Genomic DNA, 18223 nt, shown 5'->3' on the forward strand with positions numbered 1-18223 from the left:
GTCGGGACTTCCTCATCGAAATCAGAAGCCGACAGGGTCGGAGCGGGACCCCGTCCTGAAACTGGCTACGTTATAACCACGGAGGTCCCCCCGCCTGCCCCCTGCACCTCGTCCACGCCCTTGTGGTCTCACTCGCATCCCTCCTGCTGCAGTGCCAGGCAGAGGAGGGGGGTCTCCCGGTCCTGGGGGGGGGGGGGGGGGCTTTGCTCAGCTCAGCGGATTTCATCACCTCGTTCCTGCCCCCTCCCCAACCCCTCCCCCTCCCCCGGCCGCAGGCCCCACGGAAATGCTGACTCCGGGCCCAGGAAAACAGGTCAGCGCGGGCGGGGCGGGGGGCCTGCTTGTGGGGAGCGGGTCGGGCCGGGCCGGGCCCGGCGGGGGAGCGGAGGGGGCAGAAACAGGACCGTTTTGCAATAAGATCCCCCTCCCCCTCCAGGGCAAGCTTGGGACCCCCTCGACGTCCCCCTTTTCCGCCCCTCCTCCCCCTGGGCTCATGCGTTGAGGAATTGCCGGGGGAAACGTTCTCGCCCCTAGGGGTAGGGGGATTCTGCAGAGATAAACCCGCTCCCCAAGACGCCCGGGTCTCAGAGAGACCTCCCCACGCCGTCAAACCATCCTTCTGTCCGTTTGTCCGTCTGTCCGTCTGCCTGGGAGGGAGGCGGGGAAGGAGCTGGAGGGGGGAAGCGAAAGGGCAGGGGGCAAGGGGAGAGGGGCTTAAGGGAAGAGGGGAGGGAGTTACGGGGAGAGGGTTAAGGGGAAGAGGGGTTATGGGGGGAAGGGGTTAAGGGAAGAGGGGAGGGGTTATAATAATAATAATAATAATAGCATTTATTAAGCGCTATGTGCCAAGCACCGTTCTAAGCGCTAGGGTAGATGCAAGATAATCAGGTTGTCCCATGTGGGGCTCACGGTCTTAATCCCTATTTTACAGATGAGGAAAGCGAGGCCCAGAGAAGTTAAGTGACTTGCCAAAGGTCACACAGCAGACAGGTGGCGGAGTCGGGATTAGAACCCATGACCTTCTCACTCCCAGGCCCGGGGTCTAGCCACTAGGCCATGATAAGAAGAGGGGCTTCAGAGGGAAAGGGCTATAGAGAGAGGGGAGGGGGTTTTGGAGAGAGGGGAGAGGGTTTGGAAGGAGGGGAGGGGGTTATGGGGAGTGGGGGTTAAGGGGAGAGAGGATGGAGTTATGGGGAGAGGGGAGAGAGTTAAGGGGGAAAGGGGTTATGGGGAGAAGGGGTTAAGGGAAGAATGGAGAGATTTATGGGGCGAGGGGGTTAAGTGGAGATAGGAGAGGGATATGGGGAGAGGGGAGGAGGTTAAGGGGGAAAGGGATTTGGGGGAGAAGGGGGTCAAGGGAAGAGTGGAGAGATTTATGGGGAGATGTGGTTAAGAGGAGAGTGGAGAGATTTATGGGAGAGAGGGTTATGGAGAGGTGGGGGAAGGGGAAGGAGGGAGATGGGGAAGGGGCGAGGGGGGTCCCCTTCCCCACCTGCGTGTGAGCAGTGGCTGTGGCTTCTGGCTGCGGTTTCCAACTTTCCACCTCCCCGTCAGCCCCACGCCCCTTCTTCCCCCCCCCCCCGTCCCCACCTCCCCGGGACCTCCCGGGGACACCGATTGGCCAACGGTGTGTGATGGGGGAGCGGGGGGGACGGTCCCAACCCCGGGACCCCTGGGTCCCCATGGCCAGCCCCCTGGGGCCGCGGGCAAAACGCAGGTGTCCGCCCAGGGTCTGAGCGCCTGGCTCGGCCCTGCCTGTCCCTCGCTCGGACGCTGTCCACCTGCCCCCGCCGACCGACGGCTCTCGGCCATGAGGAGTAAGTTGGTGATGGTGACCTGGGGGGACGTGGGGACGGGGAAGGGATGGAACTGAGGCCGGGGGGCACCTCGAACCCAGGCCCGGGGCCCAGGGAACCAGGGAGACCCTGACCCTGCCTCTGTCTCCCTCTCCGGGCCTCTGCTTCCCCTCCCTGCCACTGTTTCCCCCTCCCTGTCTCTGTCTCCTCTTTCCTACCTCTCTCCCCATCTTTCCTGCCTCTCTCTTCCCCTTCCCTGCCTCTGTCTCCCTTCCATGTCTCTGTCTCCCTCTCCGTGCCTCTGTCTCCCTCTCCATGTCTCTGTCCCCCTCTCTGTGCTTCTGTCCCCTCTTCGTGTCTCCGTCTCCCTCTCCATGTTTCTGTCTCCCTCTGTGCCTCTGTCTCCTGCTCCGTGCTTCTGTTTTCCCCCTCCCTGCTTCTCTTTCCCCGCATCCCTGCCTCTGTCTCCCTCTCTGTGCCTGTTTCCTCCCTCCCTGCCTCTGTTTCCCCCCTCCCCCCGCCTCTGCCTGCTCTTCCCTCCCTCTATCTCCCCCTCTGTTCCTGTTTCCCCTCTCTGTCTTTTTCCCCCTTCCTTACCTATCTCCTCTTTACTGTCTTTCTCCCCCTCCACCTTCCTTACCTCTGTTTCCCCTCCCTGCCTCTGTTTCCCCACCTTCCTACCTCTGTTTCCTCTTTACTGCTTCTCTCTCCGGTCCCGTGACTCTTTATTTCCACTCCCTGCCTCTATTTCCCCCCTCCCTGCCTCTTCTTTCCTGCCTTGATTCGGTTCCCCCTCCCTTCCTCCCTCCCTCCCTCTCCTTCCCCTCAAAGAGGGGTGATCCCCGTGGTGATCCCCAATTCTCTGCCGTAGGTGACCTTGCCTACAGACAAGACTCACGGGCTTCTAGATTCTCCCTCGGGTCTCTGTCTCTGCCTGCGGGAATGGGGGGGAGATCTCTGCATAAGGGTCAGGGGGAGATCTCTCCAGTCTATCTCTGCGTAGGGGCGGGGGAAGAATTGCTGGGGGGAGAAGCTCTCTCCGCCGGAGGCGGGAGGTTGGGGGGCCAGAGCCCAGATCCCCCACCACATTGGGTAATCGGAAATTTGGTCTGGGCTTTGGAGGGAAGGCCACATACAGAGAAGCAGCGTGGCACGGGCCTGGGAATCAAAAGGACCTGGGTTCTAATCCCGCTACGCCACTCATCTGCTGTATGACCTTGGACAAGTCACTTCACTTCTCAGCTTCGATTACCTTAACTCTGAACTTTAATGGGGATTAAGATTGTGAGCCCCACGTGGGACAATCTGAATTACCTTATATCTACCCCAGTGCTTAGAACAGTGCTCGGCACATAGTAAGCGTTTAACAAATATCGTTATTAGTAGTAGTATAAAATGGGGATTAAGACTGTGAGCCCTAGTGGGACATGGACTGTGCCCGACCTGAGTGCCTCGTATCTACCCCAGTGCTTAGTACAGAGTTTGGCACATAGTAAGCGCTTAAGAAATACCAGGAAAAAACGGCGCTCAAGCTCAAGTGGAGTTTGGACAGAATTTTGGACTAGCGGCTCAGGCTGGGTCACTGAGGGAGAGGGAGGGAGGGAGAGGGGAGAGTCAGAGGTATCGAATGATTTGAACTGGGTCATTGGGGAGAGTCAGAGATGGAGAGGGGAGAGTCAGAAGTGTCGGATGGTCAGGGCTGGCTCACTGGGGGGGGGGGGGGGCGGGGCGTGACCCCACTCCTCCCCGGCCTCCTGAGTCTAACCTCGGTCCTCCTCGCTGCAACTGAAGACCATTTCCTCTCTCCCTGGCTTGGGGAAGGTGGAGGCGGAGCTGGGGGGAATCGCCGGAGGTCTTTCAGGACCCAGGCGTTCGGAGTCAGCCGTCCCCAGCCGGCCGAAGAGGGGAAGAGGGGAGCCAGTGTGGTCTGCCACGGACCAAGAGACCAAAAAGGAACGAATAATAATAATAATAATGGCTGTTAAGTTCTTACTATGTGCCAAGCACTATTCTGGGATTGATACAAGAAAGTCGGGTTGGACACAGTCCCTGTCCCACATGAGGCTCACACTCTTAATCCCCATTTTCCAGATGAGGGAACTGAGGCCCAGGGAAGTGAAGTGATTTGCCCAAGGTCACACAGCAGAGATATAACGGAGGCGGAATTAGAACCCATGACCGTCTGACTCCTAGGCCCGTGCTCCATCCACTACTACACCACGCTGCTTCTAGAACGAAAACACCCCTCCCCGACCCCACCTCACCTTCCTCACGGCGACTTTGAAAATGGGGAGGGGGCTGGGAGGCTGTTCCTGGAAGGGCTCTGGATTCTGGGCCACCCCCCATACACTCATTCGGATCTCAGGAACCCCCCCCATTTAATTTAGCCTGCAGCCCCCCCTTCCACGCAGGCCTTTAAGACTTTCTCGTGCCCCCGGATGGGCTGTGTGGCTTGGTGGAAAGAGCACGGGCTTGGGAGACAGAGGTCGTGAGTTCTAATTCCGCCTCCACCACATGTCAGCTGTGTGACTTTGGGCAAGCCACCTCACTTCTCTGAGCCCCAGTTACCTCATCTGTAAAATGGGGATTAAGACTGTGAGCCTCATGGGGCATAACCTGATTACCTTGAATCTACCCCAGAGCTTAGAACAATGCTTGGCACAGAGTAAGCGCTTAACAGACACCTTTATTATTGCGGCTGGGGAGAGGGGCGAGGGGCAGATCGCCTGGATTCCGCAACCCCCGACCCGGGCGGACTCCTAACCGCAGGGCAGAGAAGACTCCCCGTCCCCAGCCTATTTCGTGCCCCCCACCCCCCGCCCCTGTCTCTCCCGGGGGACTCGACGTGCGCGCTATCTCTGCATCGCACAGCTGCGCCCCACGGAGATTGGGGGTGGGGGGCGGGGGCTCTGCCCGCTGGGGGTCTCACCTGGTGGTCCCGTGGTTCTCCCCTCACCCCTCACCTCCCCACCCACCCACAGGAGAGGGGCTGACACCCCAGGGAAGAAGAGTAGTTGGGTTGGCGGGTTGTTGGAGGGGACTTCAAGTGTGGCTCGGTGGGTAGATCAAGGGCCTGGGAGTCAGAGGACGTGGGTTCTAATCCCGCCTTCTCCATTTGTCTGCTGTGTGAGCTTGGACAAGCCACTTCACTTCTCTGGGCCTCAGTGACCTCTTCTGGAAAATGGGGATTAAGACTGTGAGCCCCACGTGGGGCAACCTGATTACCTGAGCCCAGTGCTTAGAACAGTGCTTGGCGGACAGTAAGCACTTAGCAAATACCATCATTATTATTATTCTCCGTCGCCCTAAATTGGCCGGGTCAGCGGGGAAAGCAAAAAGAGGATCCAGATCCCCCTTCCCCGCAATCCAGCCCCCTCCCCCGCATTCCTGCCCTCTTCCCCACAGTCCAGCCTCCCTTCAAAGGCCGGCCGTCTCCCCCCTCGGGTCCCCCACCTCTCCCTCCTCTCCCATCCCTCATAATAACGATGGTATTCGTTAAGCGCTTACAGTGTGCCTGGCTCTGTACTAAGCGCTGGGACCCCAAAGGTCCCTCCTGGCTCCAACGGACAGTGGTGGGAGTGAGATTAGACTTGGAGGTGTATGGGGGGCGAGGACTTTCTGCCCATCCTGGATGGGCCACTCTGGGAGGGGAGAGATCTGGGGCTAAAACTCGTGGAGGCGCCCCACCCGGCGGGGATTCCGGATGGGAATCTTCAGCCTGCAGCAAGAGGGATGGAGGTCAGACTCGAGGGAGGATTTCCCCCACCACTGGGAGAACCGGGGCCGGTAGGGGAGGCCGGGGTGAGGTCGGGCCGGGCCATAGATGATTTCTGCTCGCTCCGGTTCCCGGAGACAAAACGGCGAACGTTTCCTGGCAAATGAGTCCTGGCGGGGTGAAGGGTTTCGGGTGTGACAGAGTCTCTTGAGCTGACTCATGATGGCCCTGTCCCCCGTGGCGGGGTGCGGGGGAGGAACTGGGGTCTCAGGGTGGATGAGTGGGTGGTCCAGCCCAGGAAACCGGCGGGTGGGAGTGCGTGTCTCCTCTCCCCGTCTCTCTGCATCTCTCTCTGGTTGCCTTAGCTCCCCGTCTCTCCATCTCTATGGGTCTTCCTGTCTCTCCATCACTCTCCTTCTGGCTCCAGTCTCCTGTCTCTCTGTATGTCTCCATGTTGGAGAAATAGTGGCGTAGTGGATGGAGCGCGGGCCTGGGTTCTAATCCTGCCTCCCCTACATGTCTGCTGTGTGACCTTGGACAAGTCGTTTCACTTCTCTGGGCCTCAGTTCCCTCATCTGCAAAATGGGAATTAAGAGGGTGTGGGACAGGGACTATGTCCAACGCAACTTCCTTGTATCAACCCCAGCGCTTAGAACAGTGCTGGGCACATAGTAAGCGCTTATCAAGTACCATTATTATTACTATTATCCCGCCATTTCTAACTGCCTCTGCATCTCTCTCGGTCACTAAGCGCTTAGTACAGTATTTTGCACACGGTAGGCGCTCAAGAAATACGACTGAATGAACGAATGAACCAGGTCTTCCCATCTCCGGTCGTAGATTTCTCGTCTCTGCACTTCTCTGTGTCCCCGCATGTCTCTCCCTCTGGCTCCAGTCTCCCTGTCTCTGCATCTCTGTGTGTGTCACCCCATCTCTGCGTCGGTGTCTGGGTTCCTACTTCTCTCCCCGCCCGGGTCGCTGTCTCCGTTGTCTCTCAGTTTCAGTCTTTCCAACGCCTCCGTGTCTCTGGCATCTCTCTACAAGTTTCAGTTTCCGGCTAAAGGCGTCAGATCTGATTGTACCGCATCTACTCCAGCGCTTAGCACAGTAGTCGGCCCATAGTAAGCGCTTAACAAGTGCTATTACCGTTAATATTACCATTACAGATATGATTACTAATCCCGGCTCTGCCGCTTGTCTGCTGTGTGACCTTGGGCAAGTCACTTTACTTCTCTGTGCCTCAGAGGCCTCATCTGTAAAATGGGGATTGAGACTGTGAGCCCCAAGTGGGACAAGGAGTGTGTCCAACTCGATTTGCTTGTATCCACCCCGGCGCTTAGTGCCTGGCATATAGTAAGCGGAGCGCTTAAATTCCATAATTATTAGTATTATCGGGGTGAGGGTGTGAAGAAGGCGAGACCCTGGTCCCCTTGGCCATCCCCTGCGCGGGTCCTGAGAGCAGAATGGGGTCTGGGGGCAACCGGGGTTGGGGGGCGGGGTGGACTCTGCTGGACAGAAGCCGGATTGGGCCGGGTCAGTGTGGGCAACCCCCGAGGATGAGGCTACAGGCCCGGGGGCAGGGGAAGACAAGAGGTCAGGGTGCCTGGTTTTCACCCCCTCTACTGAGGTATGGCAGAAAGGGGCAGAGCAGAGGGCAAGGCGAGGGTGGGGCGAGGGTGGGGAAGGGGGCTTCACCCACCACCCCTAGGGACAGAGGATGGGCTTCCCTCCTTGAAAACAGGGTCAGCAGCACCCCCAGATACACGCACACCCACTCGTGAAGTCTCACACAAAGCTGTCCACACATCCATGCACACACCTGCCCAGTCTCCTTGCACCCGCTCACACACACAACCTGAATTCGAATCCCTCCCTAGCTTTCTTGTGCGACCTCAGGCCCTACCTAGTCGTCTCTGGTCCTCTGAACATTTCTCTCTTCAACCCACTCCCTCACCCTCTGCCCCTAGCCAGCTGGGAGTTTTGGGGGGGGGCGGCGGGCAGAGGTTGGGGGTCTGAAATCCAGGTGTCCCCTGCCCAACCCTCACCACATCCTCCCCATCCCTGCCACCCCATCATCCCCCCCTCCCCGCCCCAGCACGTGAGAGCGGGAAGCAGGTGGTGATGGTGGGTGGGGGGAGGGGAGGGAGGTCTGGGGGGGTCTCGTGGGACTCCAGAAGGGGTCCCCGGGGTCCCAGGCTTCACCGCCCGCCCCGGCCTCCAGCGCAGATCGAAGCGATTCCCTGCAAGGTCTGCGGAGACCGCTCGTCCGGCGTGCACTACGGGGTCGTCACCTGCGAGGGCTGCAAGGTTAGGCCCCCCCCCTCCCCTGACCTCTGACCTCCTTCCCCCCCCTCCAGCCTCTCCCTTTACCCCTCCCAACCACTGCCCCCCACCACCACCACGAAACCCACGGGAAAGCGAGGGCACGCAGTAGGAGGGAGGGTGGTTAGACTCTCCTATTCCTCCCCAGAATCCACAGGGAAATTCATTCACTCGTATTTATTAAGCGCTTACTGTGTGCAGAGCACTGTACTAAGCGCGGGGGGAAAGAACGCTACAACAGTAAAGAATGGTAATCCCTGCCCACAGCGAGCTCCCAGTCTAGTGAGAAGCAGCATGGCGTAGCGGATAGAGCCTGGGAGTTAGAAGGTCATGGGTTCTAATCCCGGCTCTGCCACTTGTCTGCTGTGTGACCTTGGGCAAATCGCTTTACTTCTCTGTGCCTCAATTCCCTCCCCTGTAAAACAGGGATTGAGACTGTGAGCCTGGGACTGGGTCCAACCCGATTTGCTCGGATCCACTCCCGCTGTTAGTACAATGCCTGGCACATAGTAAGCGCTTAACAAATGCCCTAATCATCATTATTATTATTGTTATTACTAGGCGCTTGGGAAAGAACAATTCATTCATTCAATCGTATTTTTTAAAATATCTGTTAAACTCTTACTATGTGCCGAGCACTGTTCTAGGCATTGGGCTAGATACAGGGCAATAATAAGGATGATGTTTGTTATGCGCTTACTATGTGCCAAGCACTGTTCTAAGCGCTGGGTTAGGCACTAGGTTATCAGCCTGTCTTAATCCCCATTTTACAGATGGGGTAATCAGATGGGGATTAAAAAATGTGAGCCCCACGTGGGACAATCTGATTATCCTGTATCTACCCCACCTCTTAGAACAGTGCTTTGCACATAGCTTAACAGATACCATAATAATAATAATAATTAATTGTCCCACATGGGGCTCACATTTTTTAATCCCCATTTTTACAGATGAGGTCACTGAGGCCCAGGGAAGTGAAGTGACTTGCCCAAAGTCCCATGGCTGACAAGTAGCCGAGCTGGGTTCAAAACCCATGACCTCTGATCCCCAAACCTCTGCTCTTTCTACTAAGCCACGCTGCTTCTCTATTAATGTTGGCATTTGTTAAGCGTTTACTATGTGCAGAGCACTGTTCTAAACGCTGGAGTAGATACAGGGTCATCAGGTTGTCCCACGTGAGGCTCACAGTCTTCATCCCATTTTACAGATGAGGTAAGTGAGGCACAGAGAAGTCGAAGTGCCCTGCCCACAGTCACACAGCTGACAAGTGGCAGATCCGGGTTTCGAACCCATGACCCCTGACTCCCAAGCGTGGGCTCTTTCCACTGAGCCACGCTGCTTCTCTATTAATGTTGGCATTTGTTAAGCGCTTACTATGTGCAGAGCACTGTTCTAACCGCTTGGGTAGATACAGGGTCATCAGGTTGTCCCTCATGAGAAATCCCATTTTACAGGTGAGGTAAGTGAGGAACAGAGAACTACGTGCAGAGCACTGTTCTAACCGCTGGGGTAGATGCAGGATAATCAGATTGAGCCACGTGGGGCTCACATCTTTTAATCCCTTTCTGATTACCCCATCTGTAAAATGGGGATTAAGTCTGTGAGTCCCACGTGGGACTGATAACCTTGTACCTCTCCCAGCGCTTAGAACAGTGCTTGGCACATAGTAAGCGCTTAACAAACACCATCCTTATTATTACCCGGTATCTACCCCAGCGCTTAGAACAGTGCTCGGCACATAGTAAGCGCTTAACAAATATTTTAAAAAAAAAGTAAGATGCCTTGCGCACAGTCACACCGCTGACAAGGGGCAGGGTCAGGTTTCGAACCCATGACCTGACTCCCAAGCCTGGGCTCTTTCCACTGAGCCACGCGGCTTCTCTATTAATGTTGGTATTTGTTAAGCTCTTACTATGTGCAGAGCACTGGTCTAAGCGCTGGGATAGATACAGGGTCAGCAGGTTGTCCCGCATGAGGAATCCCATTTTACAGATGAGGTAAGTGAGGAGCAGAGAACTATGTGCAGAGCACTGATCTAACCGCTGGGGTAGATACAGGGAAAATATAGTGGAGCAATAAAGGGGGACAAGCCCTGCGCACAACGAGTTAATAATGTTGGTATTTGTTAAGCGCTTACTATGTGCAGAGCACTGGTCTAAGCGCTGGGGGAGATACAGGGTAATGTCCAAGGTGAGGCTCACAGTCTTCATCCCCATTTTCCAGATGAGGTCACTGAGGCCCAGAGAAGTGAAGTGACTTGTCCACAGTCACCCAGCTGACAAGGGGCAGAGCAGGGATTCGAACCTATGCCCTCGGGCTCCGAAAGCCCAGGCTCTTTCCACTGAGCCACGAGTCGGATGGGGGAGTGGGGGGGGGGGGGGGGGGGGGGGGGGGGGGGGGGGGGGGGTATCCTCACCCACCCTTCCTTCCCCCCGCGCATGCGCCTTCCGTCTCCCGCAGGGTTTTTTCCGCCGCAGCCAGCAGGGGGCGGCCGCCTACTCGTGCTCCCGCCAGCGCTCCTGCCCCATCGACCGTGCCAGCCGCAACCGCTGCCAACATTGCCGCCTGCAGAAATGCCTCGCCTTGGGCATGTCCCGCGACGGTGAGGCCCCGGAGAGGGGGGCAGAGGGGCAGCCCCAGGAGGCGAGAATAAGAATAATAATAATGTTGGTATTTAATAATAATAATGTTGGTATTTGTTTAGCGCTTACTATGTGCAGAGCACTGTTCTAAGCGCTGGGGTAAACACAGGGGAACCAGGTTGTCCCACGTGGGACTCACAGTCTTAATCCCCATTTTACAGATGAGGGAACTGAGGCACAGAGAAGTTAAGTGACTTGCCCACAGTCACACAGCTGACAAGTGGCAGAGCTGGGATTCGAACTCATGAGCCCTGACTCCAAAGCCCGTGCTTTTTCCACTGCACCACGCTGCTTCTCTTTAAGTGTGCTTCTCTTTAAGCGCTTACTCTGTGCAGAGCGCTGTTCTAAGCGCTGGGGGAGATACAGGGTCATCAGGTTGTCCCACGTGAGGCTCACAGTCTTCACCCCCATTTGACAGATGAGGCCACTGAGGCCCAGTCACACAGCTGACAAGTGGCAGAGCTGGGCTTCGAACCCGTGATCTCTAGCCTCCCAAGCCCGGAGTCTTTCCACTGAGCCTCGCCGAAAGCAACCAAGCCGCCCCTTTGAATGAGGCCCCAGAGATTGTGTCCACCCCGATTGGCTGGTATTCATAATAATCATAATGATAATAATAATAATAATAATGATGGTATTTGTTAAGTGCTTACGCTGTGCAAAGCACTGTTCTAAGCGCTGGGGATACAAGGTAATCAGGTTGTCCCCGGTGGGGCTCACAGTCTTCATCTCCATTTTACAGATGGGGTAACTGAGGCACAGAGAAGTTAAGTGACTTGTCCAAAGTCACACAGCTGATAAAGTTGCAAAGCTAGGATTCGAACCCATGGCCTCTGACTCCCAAGCCCGGGCTCTTTCCACTGAGCCACGCTGCTTCTCTAGTGATGGTGTTAAACACTTTACTGTGTGCCAGGCACTGGACTAAGCGCTGGGGTGGATCCAAACCAATCCCGATTGGCTTCTATTCATAACAATAATAATCCTAATGATGGGATTAAATAATACTTTACTATGTGCCAGGCACTGGACTAAGCGCTGGGGTGGATCCAAGCCAATCCCGATCGGCTTCTATTCATAACAATAATAATCCTAATGATGGGATTAAGCATTTTACTATGTGCCAGGCACTGGACTAAGCACTAGAGTGGATCCACGCACATCCCAGTTTGCTGGTATTCATTGATAATCACAATGATGATTTTTGTTAAGCGCTTACTCCGTGCCAGGCTCTGAACTGAGCGCTGAGGTGGATCCAAGCAAATTAGGTCCCTGTCCCACGTGGGGCTCACAGTCTCAATCCCCATTTTCCAGATGAGGGAACTGAGGCACAAAGAAGTGAAGTGACCTACCCCAGCGCACAGCAGATAGGCGGAGGAGAAGGATTAGCATCCTTCTGACTCCCAGGTCCATGCTCTATCCATTAGGCCATACTGCTTCTCCTAACATTTAGTTCAGTGCCTGGCATTTGTTCGATCTATTTATTGAGCGCTTACAGTGTGCAGAGCGCTGTACTAAATGCTTGGGAGAGTAAAATACAACAATAGACACATTGCACAGTAAGCACTTAACAAACACCACAATTATTTTTATTCCCCCTTAACACCCTATCCCTCACATGGATCCGTCAGTTCTGCTGGGCAGCCTAGTGGACAGAGCTCAGGCCTGGGAGTCAGAAGGACCTGGGTTCCGATCCCACCTCCGCCACTTGTCTGCTGGGAGACCCTGGGCAAGTCACCTCACTTCTCTGTGCCTCAGTTACCTCATCTGCTCCACCACTTTTCTGTTGTGTGACTTTAGGTGAGTCACTTCACTTCACTTCCCTCATCTGTAAAATGGGGATAAAAACTGTGAGCCCTATGTGGGACAGGGACTGTGTCCAACCCGATTATCTTGTATCTACCCCAGCGCTTAGAACAGTGCCTGACACATAGTCAAGCGCTTCACAAATAATTATTATTATTACCTCAGCACTTAGAACAGTGCTTGCCTCATAGTAAGCGCTTGACAAGCGCTACTATTATTATTTCTCTACACACGACTCCTCTCCCACTCTACACCCCGTAGCTGTGAAATTCGGCCGCATGTCCAAGAAGCAGCGAGAGAGTCTACACGCCGAGGTGCAGAAACAGCTTCAACAGCGGGAGCAGAGGCTGGAGGAGGAGGAGACCCCCCCGGCGGCCGCAGCTCCCGCACCCCCTCCCCTAGGCCCGGGCCTCCCGGAGACCCCCGTGTGCCCTCCGGAACCCTGCCCCTACCGCGGCCCGGCTAAGCGGGGTCGGGACGGGGGCTGGACCCCACTCCCACAGGCCCCCGATGTCCCCTGGATGGAAATCGGTGAGGGGGGAGACAAGGAGGGGAATTGGGGGGAAGTCAGTGTTTGAGGGGAGGGGGAAAAGAGGCGGTCCAGCCTGGGTGACAGCTTAGCACAGTGCTTGGCACATAGTAAGTGCTTAATAAACACCATCATCATTATTATTATTAGATCTGAGCATCCTTCTCCCTCTTTCCCATAGAGCGACTGGTTCGGGACGTTTGCCAATCCTTCCGTCAAACGTGCCAGTTCCGTTTGGACCACCTCCAGCGCCTGCGTCCCCTCCTCTTCTCCCGGGAGGAGGTGGCCGGTTACCAGCGGAAGGTGAAGATGGCGGTGGGGGGGATACGAGGCGGGGGGGGGTCCCCTTCTCCCCCTTCCCCAGCCCAATCTGTGCCTCTAACCTCCTGACTCAGTACCCCTCAGACCACACACCCCATAACTTTGGGCTCCTTTCCCCCACGTCTCTCCTATGCAAGAAACCCTAAGCTCAGAGCTCTCAGGCCCAGAGAAGTGAAGTGAAGTGGCTTGTCTAAGGTCACACAACAGACAAGTGGCGGAGCAGGGATTAGAACTGACTCCCAGGCCCACTAAGCCGTGCTGCGGTTACCGGTACCTAGTTTGTGAGGCCTGTATGGAACAAGGACTGTGTCCCACCCCAGGTCCTGCCCTATTAAGACGTCCCCAGCACCCTGATTCCTGTTTTAGGACACCCCCCGTGACCCGGCCTGGCCTCCCGCATGGGGTCAAGGGGATCTGACCCCGAACCCCCTCTGTCGGGGCCGCCCCCTTGCCCCCCGCAGACGGTGTGGGAGATGTGGCAGTGTTGTGCCTGGCGCCTGACGGAGGCCATCCAGTCCGTGGTGGAGTTTGCCAAGGGGCTCCCCGGCTTCATGGATCTGTGCCAGCACGACCAGATCGTCCTGCTCAAAGCTGGTACGGGGGAAGGAGCGAGCCGTGTGTGACTCTGTGCTTGTGTCCGGGGACGGGGTGGAGGGCGGGGGTCTGAATAGGGTGTATGTGTGTGGGGGCGAGGGTCTGGATAAGGCTTCGGGGGGGTCTGGATTGGGTGAGTTGATAGGACGTGTGGGGCGGTGAGGGAGTGAGTGATCTGGATCGGATGTGTATGTGTGTCTGGAGGGGTCAGGATAAGGGCATGTGTGTGAGAGGGGGTTCTGGATAGGATGTGTGGGTACGTGAAGGGGTCTGGATAGGGCACGAGTGTGTGAGGTTGTCAGGGGGAGAGACTGGATAGGGCACGGAAAGGGGGTCAAGTAGAAGGGAGGGGGATCTGGGGGATAGAAAAAGGGGCCGGGGCCGGGGGTGCGGGCCGTGTTTCCGCACACCGCGGGGGTCTCCATGCCTCGCCCCGCCCCCCACCTCCACCCCAGGCGCCATGGAGGTGGTGTTGGTGAAGATGAGCCGCGCCTTCAACGCCGACAACCGCACGGTCTTCTTCGAGGGCAAATACGGGGGCCCCGACATCTTCCGATCCCTGGGTGAGGCGGGGGCGCAGAGGGCGCACGGGGAGCATCCTCCCGACATCCACGGCCGGGCCGTCGGACACCCCCGTTTCGGGCTGGAGAGGGGGTTGGAGGGAGCGGGGGGACCCCCTCCCCCGCCTTCGGCCCGTCTGACCGCCCGTCGCCCGTCCAGGCTGCGCTGAACTGGTCGGTGCCATCTTCGACTTCTGTCAATCTCTGTGCGCGCTGCGCTTCTCCGAGGACGAGATCTCGCTGTACGCCGCCCTGGTCCTCATCAACACCAGTGAGCTGCGGGGCAGGGGCAGGGGCAAGGGCAGGGGTGCAATTGCCAGTGGATGGTTGTTTCTAGAAGGGGAGTCACCTCCCCTCTCCCATCTCCCCTTTTTATGGTGTCTGTTAAGTGCTTACTATGGGCCAGGCCCTGTACTAAGCGCTAAGGTAGATACAACCTCATCGGGTTGTACAAAGTCCCACGTGGGGGCTTACGCCCTAGAAAAGCGGCGTGGCTTAGTGGAAAGAGCCCGGGCTGGGGAGGCAGAGGTCATGGGTTCTAATCCCGGCTCCACCACCTGTCAGCTGGCCGACTTAGGGCGAGGCACTTCACTTCTTGGTGCCTCAGTTGCCTCATCTGTAAAATGGGGGTTAAGACTGTGAGCCCCCCGTGAGACAACCTGCTTAGCTTGTATCTGCCCCAGCGCTTAGAACGGTGCTTGACACATAGTAAGCACTTAACAAATACCAACGTTATTATTATTATTATGTCACTTCACAGCGTGGCTCAGTGGAAAGAGCCCGGGCTGGGGAGGTGGAGTTCGTGGGTTCTAATCCCGGCTCCGCCACTTATCAGCTGTGTGACTTTGGACAAGTCACTTCACTTCTCTGTGCCTCAGTCATCTCATCTGTAAAATGGGGATGAAGACTGTGAGCCCCAAATGGGACAACCTGATTACCTTGTATCTACCCCGGCACTTAGTACAGTGCTTGGCGCCTAGCAAGCACTTAACAAATACCCATCATTATTATTATTATTCTCTGGACTTCTGTTACCCCATCTGGAAAAAGGGGGTTGAGGCTGTGAGCCCCACATGGGTCACCTTCATTAGCTTGTATCTACCCCTGGCACATAGTAAGCGCTTAAAAAATACCATCATCATCAACATTATTGCTATTATTGTTATTACTCCCCATTTGACAGAGGAGGTAACTCAGGCCCAGAGAAGTTAACTGGATTGCCCACGGTCCCACGGCAGACAAGTGGCAGAGGCGGGATTAGAACCCAGGTCCTTCTGACCTCCTCTTCTTCTTCCCACCTCGTTCCCTCAGCCCGGCCTTGCCTGCAGGACCGAGAGAAGGTGCAGCGCCTTCAGCGCCTTTTGGAAGCCGGTTTCCACCTCCTCCTGGGCGGATCGCACCGCGTAGACGTCCTGGCCAAGGTGCGGGGATGGGGACCAGCTCGGCGGGGGGCGGGGGGCGGGGAGGGACCCCCTCACCCACCTCTCCTCCCACCTCCCGCAGCTCCCACCCAAGACGAAGCTCCGGACTTTGTGCAGCCAACACGTGGAGCAGCTCCAAGCCTTCCAGCGCCTCTACCCGGCCTTGGCCCAAGACACCTTCCCCCCGCTCTATCGCGAACTCTTCAGCGTCGAAGCCGAGACCCCCGGGGGGGGCTGGCCAGTGACCCCCCACCCCCTTTTCCCTCCCCCCATCCCCTTTGCCATCCAATCCCCCCAAGGCACCATCCAGTTGGGAGCAGAGTTTCACAAACTCAGCTCCCTACCAGGGAATGTGTCTGTTATTTTTCTTACGCGGTGCTCTCCCACTACTAATAACAACTGTGGCATTTTTGAAGCGCTTAGTATGTGCCGGGCACTGTACCCAGCTCTAGGGTGGATTCTAGACTGTGAGCCCGTTGTTGGGTTGGGATTGTCGCTGTCTGTTGCCGAATTGTACTTTCCAAGCGCTTAGTACAGTGCCCTGCACACAATGAATGAATGAATCCAAGTAAATAATAATAATTATGGTATTTGTTAAGCGCTTGTATGTGCCAAGCCCTGAGCACTGTTCTAAGAACTGGGGTAGATACAAGGTCATCAGGTTGTCTGCCGTGGGGCTCACAGTCTGAATCCCCATTTGACAGATTAAGTCACTGAGGCCCAGAGAAGTGAAGTGACTTGCCCAAAGTCACACAGCTGACAACTGGCGGAACCGGGATTAGAACCCACGACCTCTCCCTCCCAAACCCGTGCTCTTTCCACTAAGCCACACTGCTTCCGCTACTGATGCCCGTTTACTTGTTTTGCTGTCTGTCTCCCCACCTCTGTGGGCAGGGATGATCTCTCTTTGTTGCTGAATTGTACTTTCCAAGCTCTTAGTACAGTGTTCTGGACACAGTAAGCACTCAATAAATATGACTGAATGAATGAATGAAGCACTGTTCTAAGCGCTGGGGTAGTTACGAGGTAATCGAGTTGTCTCACGGGGGGCTCACAGTCTTAATCTCCATTTGAGGTAACTGAGGCACAGATAAATTAAGTGACTTGCCCAATGTCACACAGAAGACAAGTGGCGGAGCTAGGATTAGAACCCATGACCTTCTGCCTCCCAGGCCCGTGCTGTATCCACTAGGCCATGCTGCCTCTCTGCCAGATCAGCTTGGACACAGCCCCTGTCCCACCTGGACATCCCCATTTTCCAGATGAGGGAACTGAGGCCCGGAGAAGTGAGGTGACTTACCCAAGGTCACACAGCCGACACCTGCAGGAGCTGGGATTAGAACCCATGACCTTGACACCCAGCCCTGTGCTCTATCTACTAGGCCACGCCGCTTCTCCCAAGAGCTCAATTAATATGACCGATTGCCTGAGAGGCGAGTGTGGAGAGGATCCCAAATGCGGTTTTCCGCTCCGGCAACCTGAGGGCTGGAAGAGGGGGAGAGGAGTTCATTCATCATTCATTCACTCAATCGTATTTATTGAGTGCTTACTGTGTGCAGAGCACTGTACTAAGCGCTTGAAAAGTACAATTCAGCAACAGAGACAATCCCTACCCAGCAATGGGCTCACAGTCCAGAAAGGGAGAGACAGACAACAAAACCAAACAAGAAGGCATCAATAGCATCAAAATAAATAAATAGAACTATTCATTCATTCAATAGTATTTATTGAGCGCTTACTATGTGCACAGCACTGTACTAAGCGCTTGGAATGTACAAATCGGTAACAGATAGAGACAGTCTCTGCCCTTTGATGGGCTTACAGTCTAATCGAGGAAGACAGACAAAAACGATAGCAATAAATAGAATCAAGGGGGTGAACATCTCATTAAAACAATAGCAAATAAATAGAATCAAGGTGATGTACATCTCCTTAACAAAATAATAGAATCCAGGTGATGTACATCTCCTTAACAAAATAACAGAATCGAGGTGATGTACCTCTCATTATCAAAATAATAGAATCAAGGTGAAGTACATCTCCTTAACAAAATAATAGAGTCAAGGTGATGTACATCTCATTAACAAAATAAATAGGGTCAACCTGATGACCCCGTATCTCCCCCAGCGCTTAGAACAGTATTCTGCACACAGTAAGCGCTTCACAAATGTCAACATTATTATTATTAAGGCTAGAGCCGTCTAGCCTCAATCCCTTCTACTGCACGGTGCGCCCCCGCGACGAAGATGGAGGGCGACATTAGCCCCCCGCCGCGGAGCCCTCCGGAGCCTCCCATTGGCCGCTTTATTCCCGAGCCGCCGCGAGCCCAATTCCTGATTGGCTGCGCCTGGAGCTCCTGCTCCCATTGGCCGCGGCGGGAAGGGCGGGTTCGGGGAGGGGGCGGGCGGCGGCGCGCGACAGGTGCGGCGCGAGCGGGCGGGCTCCCCCATTGGCCGGCCGCGGGGCCACGGGGCGGGGCGATTGGCTCCGAGGCCGGGAGGCGGGGCGGTGATTGGTTAAGGG

General features: G+C 55.9%; 1 protein-coding gene across 1 annotated transcript; it reads left to right on the plus strand.

Moving 5' to 3' along the window:
- The first annotated feature begins 1776 nt into the window (after positions 1 to 1776).
- On the plus strand, positions 1777 to 18220 carry RORC (RAR related orphan receptor C). Its single transcript, XM_029055477.2, has 11 exons — positions 1777 to 1817; positions 7733 to 7818; positions 10294 to 10435; positions 12537 to 12806; positions 12986 to 13107; positions 13587 to 13719; positions 14175 to 14282; positions 14440 to 14550; positions 15591 to 15700; positions 15783 to 16167; positions 18054 to 18220. The coding sequence occupies exons 1-11, from the start codon at positions 1811 to 1813 to the stop codon at positions 18218 to 18220; spliced, it is 1641 nt and encodes a 546-aa protein (XP_028911310.1). The 5' UTR covers positions 1777 to 1810.
- The last annotated feature ends 3 nt before the right edge of the window (positions 18221 to 18223 follow it).

The sequence above is a fragment of the Ornithorhynchus anatinus genome, chromosome X5 (assembly GCF_004115215.2).
Source record: "Ornithorhynchus anatinus isolate Pmale09 chromosome X5, mOrnAna1.pri.v4, whole genome shotgun sequence".
In the NCBI taxonomy this organism is placed as follows: Eukaryota; Metazoa; Chordata; class Mammalia; order Monotremata; family Ornithorhynchidae; genus Ornithorhynchus; species Ornithorhynchus anatinus.